The 10,314-nt window shown below is 33.5% G+C and overlaps 1 protein-coding gene across 1 annotated transcript; it reads left to right on the forward strand.

Moving 5' to 3' along the window:
• Positions 1-337: 337 nt before the first annotated feature.
• LOC110021152 (hexokinase-1-like) lies at positions 338-9,221 on the forward strand. The gene is given in 10 exon segments (XM_020719531.1): positions 338-882; positions 3,299-3,449; positions 3,558-3,666; positions 3,669-3,724; positions 6,997-7,071; positions 7,159-7,314; positions 7,481-7,579; positions 7,934-8,064; positions 8,605-8,686; positions 8,784-9,221. Coding segments are annotated over 10 exon segments (1,473 nt in total). The 5' UTR covers positions 338-610; the 3' UTR covers positions 9,126-9,221.
• The last annotated feature ends 1,093 nt before the right edge of the window (positions 9,222-10,314 follow it).

Below are 10,314 nucleotides of genomic sequence, written 5' to 3' on the forward strand. Positions count from 1 at the left end.
TGTATGTAATATCAAAATTGTAAGTATTAGATATGAAATAACCTAAGAATTATATGTCAAAATTTGTCTATTACGTACATAAATACATAAAAAAGATGTGATCTATATGTAAATTTCTCTAAACAAAATGCAATGACACGCTAAAACAAAGAGCTGTGATCGAGTAAACATCGGCCGACATGAGATTGCAAACTAAAAATTATTATTATAAGAAAAAAAAAATGATGGTGCAAAATTGAAAACAGAGGAACAAATTAATTACTTTTTTTTATTATTTTCATTTACTTTTATTTTTCATTTATCATTATCTTTTGACTAATAAATTTCGTATGGATAGATTTATCAGCTAAAACAACGGAGGGTTTTGCAGAATTTGGGTCAAAGCCGTCTCCATCCTCCCACAGATTCATGTCGTTTAGTTCATTTCCGGCCAAAAACTGTGCCATAAGAGAGCCGAATGCTTAGGGTCTCTTCATCCTCTCCATACTTTGATTCCACCTCCCTCCCTTGTTATAAAGCATTGATCGATCTCCATGGAAATCCAGAAGACCGCTAGCAGCTAAAGTTCCGATTTTTGTGGGATTAGAGAGTGAGGTAGGGCGTGAGAGAGATGAGGAAAGTGGTGATCGGATCGGTGGTGATCGGCGCGGCGACGGCGTGCGCGGTTGCGGCGCTGATCGTGAAACACAGGATGAAAAAATCGGGGTGGTGGGCAAAAGTGGAGGCGATTGTGATGGACTTCGAGGAGAAGTGTGCGACGCCGATCGGGAAGCTGCGGCAGGTTGCAGATGCGATGATGGTGGAGATGCACGCCGGACTTGCATCAGAGGGTGGGAGCAAGCTGAAGATGCTCATCTCCTACGTCGATAATCTTCCGAAGGGGTAATTCCTTGTTTAGGGTTTATAATCCGAGTTGTCGGCATGTTTTAATACGTTTTCGCGGTTTGGTTTTACTGCTGATTTCTGTAAATTTGGCTTTGTTTGAGGTTTCGGTAGGGTTTTACCCGTCTAGACTCACGTTATTGATTTCTTGACTGTAATTTATTGCGTAGTTCGTTTATCTGTTATTTATAATTTCGTTAACATGAAACTTGTCGTTATGTTCAAAAAGAGCTTTTTTTTTCACTCAAAACTTGAAAATTCGATTTTGATTTGCCTCTGTTCTGCATGGTTTTCTGTTTGCTACCTTCATGTGGATGTAATTGACCGAGGCAGTGATTACAGAAAGGAATTCATTGTCATTTATTGTTTAGATTTTCATTAATTCTTCTTTTATGGCGGATTGTTTCTTCTCAATTCTTTTATGGAAAAGAAAAAAGACTTTTTACCCTTTTTTTTTAAATGTCTTATGATCGGCAATTATATGTAAAAAAAAAAAATCATCATTTCCCCCTATCCCTTCATGGCCTTGTCATGTGTTTTTATTGCTACCGTTGCATGGACAGTTTATTTTCCTTTTATTATTATTATTATTATTATTATTATTATTATTATTATTTAAAATTGTAATTAGCCTTTATGATCTTACTCTTGTTCTGTTGGCCTTGGTAGATTAAATGTTTTTTATTCTCCTTTTTAAAGTTTTCCTGTTTCAATTATTATCAACAAAATCTTTAATGAACATCAATTTTCATCTATGTTATATTGCACTATCATTATTTTTGTACATTCTTTTAACTTTCCAATTCAATTTGCAAACATGAATGTGCATGCTGAAAATTTTCTGAAGAATTCTTGAACTGTATGCTCCAGATATATTAGTTTTTTGTTTATTATTTTATAAATCTCTACTTGTTCTGTGTTGCAGAGGATTATGCAGATTGTTATCTAGTGCTATCTATATGTTCATGTTATATTCATTTGGATAAAATTCAAAATAATTGAGAAAACAAGCATTTAGATTCTTCCAAGCATTAAAACTATTCTATCTTTTGTAATGGAGTTTTACTTATTTCATTTCCGGAGTGAACTATTGATATTTTTTCCTCAACGTTGTAAATAGTTCCATGGAAATGCAATTTAGTCTTTCCATACAAGACCAAAAAAGGTCTTATAGCTGCCATAAACTTGAGATTTATTATGCACCAACATACAACAACAACAACAACAAAGCCTTAATCCCACTACGTGGGGTCAGCTACATGAATTCTTTTTCTCCATTGCGTCCTATTTAGTGTCATATTTTCATTTAGTTATAATAAATTAAGATAATTTTTAATACAATAAGCCCAAGTCTTCCTAGGTCTACCTCAACCTTTCTTAACACAAGTTGAATCTAAAACATCTACTCTCCTAATCAGATCATCAGATGGTCGATGTATAATGTGACCAAACCATCTAAGACGACTTTCTCTAATTTTCTCCGTCGCAGGAGCTACACCAACCCTATCACGAATATATTCATTTCGCATTTTGTCTCTAAGTGTAAAGCCACTCATCCACCTAATAATTCTCATCTTGGCAACACTTAACTTATTATTATGCTTCTCTTTTAAAGGCCAACATTCAGCGCCATAGAGCATTGCAGGTCTCACAACCGTCTTATAAAATTTTCCTTTCAGTCTAAGCGGTACTTTTCTATCACACAAAAAACCCGAAGCATTTCTCCACATCAACCAACCAACTTGAATTCACTATTAACATCCCCATTAATATCACCATCACTTTGAACAACAGACCCAAGATATTTAAATCGTTCACACCTTTTAATAATTTGATCACCCAAAGTCACACCTATGTCACTAGAGCTTTTACTACTAAAATTACATTCCATGTATTCAGTTTTAGTTCTACTTAAACGAAGGCCTTTAGACTCCAATGTAGACCTCTATAATTCAAGTTTGAGATTTATTATGCACAAACATAGAGAAACTAAAATTCGAGAATTGATTTCCAAAGATTTGTAGATAGTATACACAATCGTATGTAGTTAGGCCTAAGATGTAATTAGTCATATCAAATATAAGATTGAATTATTTTAAAATGAGTTTTTTTCAGTTTAAGGGAACATGATTAGTCTTTTGTTGGTTGCAAAAAATACTTTTTGCCAACAATTAAAAAGTGGGTTCTCTTTTGATTTCAGGATCCTCTTGATTTTTATGTAAAGATGAGTCGGTGATTTTGACTCGTAGAAATTATTTTTATAACTTTTGCCTTGAAAGCAAATGTTTTTTTTTAATATGGAAATTACTTTTATAGCTTTAACATTCAACTTATGTTGATGATGATTTTCTTGTAATTCAAAGTTTGCATTAAGAGGACAGAAAGACAACTAATGAAGTATATATATCTATTTTAGTGATGAGAAAGGATTATTTTATGCATTGGACCTTGGAGGAACTAACTTCCGTGTAATACGTGTCCAATTGGGAGGAAAAGAACAAGGTGTTATTAATCAGGAGGCCGAAGAGGTCTCTATTCCACCACATCTGATGGTTGGGAGCTCCTTTGTACGTGTAGCTCTGGAGTATTTCTGTTTTTTTCTTTTTTTTTTTCATGGTATATTTCTGCTTTCTTTTCTGATTTACCAAATCCTTTTTTTTTGTTTTTTTTTTTAGGAATTATTTGATTTCATTGCGGCAGAGGTAGCAAGATTTGTTAATTCTGAAAGTGAAGAATATCAGCTTCCTGCTGGCAGGCAGAGAGAACTTGGGTTCACTTTCTCTTTCCACTTTCTTCTGGCACTCTTATCAAGTGGACGAAGGGCTTCTCCATTGAGGAAACGGTTAAAACTTTTTACCCTCTATTTTTTTGGCTCACTAAAAATTTTTATTTTATTGAAGATACAATTTGGACTGATTTTTATAAAACTTGTGATTGGGATTATAGTGAATCCTAAATAATAGTATCTCTAATTTTTGGTAACATCATTAATTTTCTTTTTGAAAAATAATTAACTTTGTTTGAAACAATTAATTTGGTAGTTGAAACTTGTGATTTTATCGATCTTCGATATGATGTGTTTTAGTTCATGAATTCTTTTATATTTTTGACATCCAGTCATGAAAAGTGAAATCCAAACATTGAAAAGAATTTACACCAACAAAAGTTATCTGTTTTCCATTACTTTATATATTGTGCTTGAAAGAGATGGTCCATATTGAACGATAAAGAAAAGGCTTAAAATATAATCAAAACTTAGCTAGTGGGCTAAGTGTTTTGTGGTTTGAATTGATGTTCTTTGCATGGGAATTATGGTTTGCATGCATTTCTTCTCTTTGGGCTAACCTTGAAATTGTTTGGTCTTCATATGTTGGTGAACTTCATGTTTAGTTCTTTATTTGGCCGTCTCATTACACATTTAGTTAACACTTCATACTAATTCTAATCCTAATGAAGCCTTCACCTTACAAATATTACATAAATGGTAAAAATAAATAAAACTACCCCATACAACGGTTCTCTCCTTATGTATCATTTTGGCTTATTTTTTATCACGACCATTGTCTTGATTCTTGCATATGATTTCCATTTGTTGAAGATTTACCATTTGATGGAGGCTTTTTAATTGCCCTTGAATGGACAATTGGTTCTTCATGAAGGACATAGGTGGTTGTTCGATATTTGTGAGAAAAAGAAGTAAAAGCTGCATGCATAATTAGTATATATTAAAAAGAAGTTATAATCAATATCAATATTCTTTATTTGAACACCCAAAGGTGATCATGCATGCCGTTACATTTCACGCAGATGCATCTATTTCAACATTTTGCTATAAGAATAGAATTTATCTAATTATCAATGGAAGAAATATATCAATCATGATTTAGGATTTCTAACAAAGAATAACTACACAAATAAAATAACTAATCATTGTTTTGAAGTTAGCTTGCGCACATTAGAACTATGAGCTAATGGTTGTTTTTAAATGAGAAATAGCTAGCTTACAAGTCGCAATCAATCAAACTCCTTTGGATTAGTTGGCCATATCATGGTTAACATTGCTTGGAATTCAGTTCTCCAAACATTGACTACAAAATGAGTGTGTGGCTTCAATGACCAATCAGATGCTAATGTGATTTCTCATATTTGCACGCATTCTTCTCAAATGACAACTCTGCTCTTTGGGACCTTGATTTTCTTATTGTCCCTTCAAAAATGGTTTCGTGGGAGGCATAGAGACATCATCTTCATTGGAGAGTAGCATCACACGAATCACGGTCGCAGATGGCTTGCTCTTATACATGTAAGGCCTTTAACATTTACCCTAGCAAATAGTGGGCATGAGGGGCAAGCAGAATACCCAAATACGCTTGAACCATTAAATGGCTTAACCAAGTAATAGGCTTTGCTGTTTTAACTTTAAGCTATTTAATTCAATTTTTTATTTATCACATTTTTGCTTCTTTACTGGATCCAATAACTGAGAACCAAACATTTTAAAATTTTAAAGCAGTATTAAAACCCGTAGTACCGAAATCAAACCTAATCATCCAAAAACTTTGGCTTGATTTGGTTAAACAGTTATTCCCAATTAGTGCACTCTCTTATAGATAATTAAATATACTCTTTTGCAACTAGTGAAGTTTTAAATTTATCCACACTTTCATTTGCTTTGTATTTAACTGTAAAGTTTCATTTATATTCAATTAAACTTTCCAAGTGGAAGTTCAGAAACACCCTACATATCATTCTATTCTAAGGCCTAAATTTCTTTCATTATAGCTTTCTTTCACTCGGGATTTGTGAGAGCTTCATGAACATTAATTTGAATTTGTATTTTATCAAGAGAAATTACAAAAGCGCAAAATATAGTTGAAAGATTTTGTAAGTTATGAAATCATAGATTGTTCATTTGGGGTATGATCTCACCTATTTCCTTGAATCAAGCTATTATAAGTCATGAAATCATAGATTGTGTTTGGAACATGATCTCACCTATTTCCTTGAGGCAATAGAATGTTAAAGATCAATTTTGTTATTCATGGATTTATTTTTAGAAGTCTGTACATTATTGTTCCTTAAACCAGTCTAGGGATCTTAATTTTAGTAGATGTATATTGATAGCTCCATTTTTTTGTTTTCATTTTCCATGTAACTCATTCTCTATAGGTTGGGTGTATTGATAAAGTGTGACTGAGTTTGTGGCAGTTGGTTGGATGTGCTTATAAAGTGAAGCGGAAGTTTATGGTTTTGGTTAGGCTGCAATAGGCTGCAATAGGCTGAATGAAAGGCAATGAGAAATGTGCACTGTCCTTTGATTTGAATAAATTCATCACTTTTAGAGGAGTTTTGAGAAGGTTTTCTGAGTTTGAAATCAATTGCTAGTGTCTAATTGCAATCAACTACATTAAGATTTTAACAAAGTTCTTCATTTTTCGATACCATTGAGCCCTTATAATGATCCCTTATTTGTAAAATTGTTGTTTTTTTGTTTTTCTAATTTCTCATAATTTGTGTTCAACGTCATATGATAATTTTGAGTTTTTTTATTTATTTTTATTTTTATTTTTATTTTTTTTTGTTTACCTTTTGTTGTTTAAGCTACTCTAATTTTCAGTTCTGGCGTATTTACTTTTTGAAATCTATGGTTGATGAGTAGGGATATTAATTTTAATATCCCATCTTTGTTTATGAGGTTTATCCTCCTCAAAATATGATTTTGGTATTTAATTTGAGACTGCCTTGTTAGCACCATGCTTTGCAATTATCATTGTTAATTTCAATTTGAATGTGACAAATGTAAGTAGATGAATAAAAATGAGGGGCATTTACATACCTAACACATAAACAATCACAGTTAGATGCATACCCCTCAAATCTTTAACATCACATGATAAAGTCCACTTATCATTATCTTTTTTAAAGTGAAATACACATTTTAATGTATAAGTTTCTGATACCAAAGTGTTATAAGCATAAATATCAAACTTTGGAGGTTAAATATATAAAAATACATAAGAACAATGATTAAACTAGACTTTGAGTAAATAGAATACCCTGTATTATCTAAATATCTATCATTTTTACTCATAATTTTTGTTGCATTGAAACTAGGTTGGCGAAGATGTAGTCTCTGAGCTGACAAAAGCCATTGAAAGACAAGGTCTTGATTTGCGTGTTGCCGCACTAGTGAGCTTCTTTGCCTCTTCTTTCTACAAAAAAATTATTTTGCGTCATATACCGATTTTAATTTTAACAGCAATCATTTTAATGTAGGTCAACGATACTGTTGGGACACTAGCTGGAGGACGCTATTATGATAAAGATGTTGTTGCTGCTGTTATTCTAGGTACAGGTACGAACGCAGCATATGTGGAGCGCGCACACGCTATTCCGAAGTGGCACGGCCTGTTACCAAAATCAGGAGAGATGGTAAGAAGATTTAACTATACTTTCTTTTTCGCAAAAGTTGAGTTTTTGAAGTGGCACAGAGGAGTAGATGCGTTGGGTGAAAAGAAACTGCGGCTATATTAGACTTAAGTGTTGATTATTTGAAGTTTTTTTTATTGGATTAGTGAAGAAATGCTGCATTATGTAGGTGATCAACATGGAATGGGGAAATTTCAGGTCATCTCATCTTCCTTTGACAGAATATGATCTCTCATTAGATACTGAAAGTTTGAATCCTGGAGAACAGGTATGATTCTGTTTCACATGTTTGAGCTGCTAGGCGAAGATTTATATACATGCCACCACTTAATTCTTATTTATTTGCATATCCAACATCTATACTTCAATTTTTACATATATGACACCGCACATATGCTTCAAAAGATGTGTTTCTCTTTTTAAAAGTTAAAATAGTGGTATTTGTGATGTGATACGAAAGATTTGAGCGGTATAGATGTAAAAAGTGAAATGTAGGTGTCAGATAAATAAATGCATAATTTTGCTATTTCCCCATGTGGCATTTCAGAGTCCTTTGGGATATTGTATTTGGAAGTATATATTTCTCATGTTGTAAACTTGTGTGGTAATTTGGAATTTGCAGATATTTGAGAAGTTAATTTCAGGAATGTATTTGGGAGAGATTCTTAGAAGAGTGCTGTTGAGGTTGGCAGAGGAGGCTTCTTTCTTTGGGGATGTTGTGCCTCCAAAACTTATGGTTCCATTTATACTGAGGTATGCCTTGGGGCAAAATTAAATACAGAGCACCCGAAACTTTTGTTATTTACAAATCAAGCACCCTCCATCCATTTTTCAATTTCTCACTCACATATCAACATTCATGATAAAACCCAAGCCCATATTTTTCATTTTTATCAAATTTTCAATGGTTTGATCGAGACACGCGTAAATGCAGACACGCGTAAATGCATCTGTTTCGATAATTCAAAAATCAACCTCGGTGCATGATATGCAAATATCAATGTTTATGGTGCTCTGTATATGATTATCCCTAACTTTTGATATTTTTAGCGAAGGAATCGATCATCTCACATAACATGCTTGTCATATTTTCATTTTTGTTCCTTTAGATGTCAATCTAGCAAATTGACAAATAACAGTATGTTTATATATTTAGCACCTATTTTATTTTGGGCATTTATATTCATACCACCATCTTCCTATGTATTTATATATTTAACACATAAACTTCCCTTTTTGACATTTATACCATCCATTGTTTTTTTGACACATTCTGATCACCTAAACTTGCAGGACACCGCACATGTCTTCAATGCATCTTGATACATCCTCAGATCTCAAAGTAGTCAGTAGTAAATTGAAAGACATATTGGGGGTATGCATATCATCTATATATATAATATACTTTGCACGCAAGAACATAGATTCAGCTCATTAATGCCATTAATCTCATCATATCTTCCATGTTCCAGATAACAAACACCTCACTAAAAATGAGGAAAATGGTGGTGAGGCTCTGCGACATCATCGCCAAGCGCGGCGCCCGGCTATCCGCCGCCGGCATCTTCGGCATTCTGAAGAAGCAGGGAAGGGATGTTCCCTCTGAGAAGCAGAGAACGGTGATTGCTTTGGATGGCGGGCTGTTCGAGCACTACACAGCATTCAGGAATAGCTTGGAGAGCACTCTCACGGAAATGCTCGGCAAAGAAGCTGATTCTTCCGTCATCATAACGCATGCCAATGATGGCTCCGGCATCGGTGCGGCTCTCATCGCCGCCGCGCACTCACAGTATCTGGAGCTGGATTCTTCCTAAAGCTTTCATCTTGGTTCCAGGCTCCCCTCCATTTTTTAGGAGAACTCTGGTGAGGAGAAAAAAAAAACGTTCTTTTAAAAAAAAAAAAAAATAGAGCAAAAGCCATGAGATGGTCCAGCATGTGTGCAATAATGCTTGCTGATAAAGCAGGGGCGGGATGCAAAAATTGGTTGGTTGATGCCATTCCAGCCTGCAAAATTTTCAGGTTATTTTACCAAAGTGTGTTTGTTATAAGAGGGAGGCTAAGTTTATTTGCCTCATCAACTAAGTTGTTGTTCTTTTTATCATCATTTTTGTTTTATTATTCAAAAACGTTAGCTGGAACTTAATATTTATGCTTTTTGTTCAATAAAAGCTGGACTGGCTGTTGTATTCTTTTCTTACTAAATTATTTAAGCTGTTCCTCCTATATATACATATATTCTTCACTATGTTTGCATACAAAGATATATTGTTAATCTTTAATTATTGATTATAATTGTGATCTTTAGTTCTATTTTAATGCGGCATTATTTCATTGTTAGGCATAAATATGTCTCAAAAATCAATGTGCAGCATTTCATATAATGTTTTTTTTTTAAAGTTAATATACTTAAATTTATGTGATATTTTGCATTTGTTAATAAAAAATAAATAAATAGCAGTTCAATTCATCATTCTAGATGTTATAAATATTATAACTGATGCGTGAGTAATTTCTTATTATTTCAGCATTGCAGCAAAATCTAACAGACATTCAGATAGAAGTAAGCAACCATTAGCAACACTAAAAATTTGTTGGTGAAAAATCCTAAAAAGGAGAAAACTCATGGGGCATAGCCTAAATGAAATTATCAATTATGTAATTTTGAATACATGGGTCTAGTCTTCTGTTGAATTGGGGATGAAGTTAAAAAAAATAATTTTTTTAAATGTATAATAGTGGTTTGCCGATAATAGACATAGTCTAGTCGTAATTAATGTAGTTATCGATGAAAGTAGGCTATAAGGGTTGTAATCGATTGTTACGGATACAATAGTCTGTCATAAACGTTGTAGGTCGTGGTCGCAAACTTGTCTTATAGGCAGTAGTTGAATCCATGATAGTAATTGGTCATATGAGTTGCGGATGGTCATTTCAAGAGCGTAGGTTGACCATTAAGGTCGTAGTATAAAGTTGCAAGAGTTGTGAGCCATGTAGGTCGTAGTT

This window comes from Phalaenopsis equestris, unplaced genomic scaffold (assembly GCF_001263595.1).
Source record: "Phalaenopsis equestris unplaced genomic scaffold, ASM126359v1 Scaffold000123, whole genome shotgun sequence".
Lineage (NCBI taxonomy): Eukaryota > Viridiplantae > Streptophyta > Magnoliopsida > Asparagales > Orchidaceae > Phalaenopsis > Phalaenopsis equestris.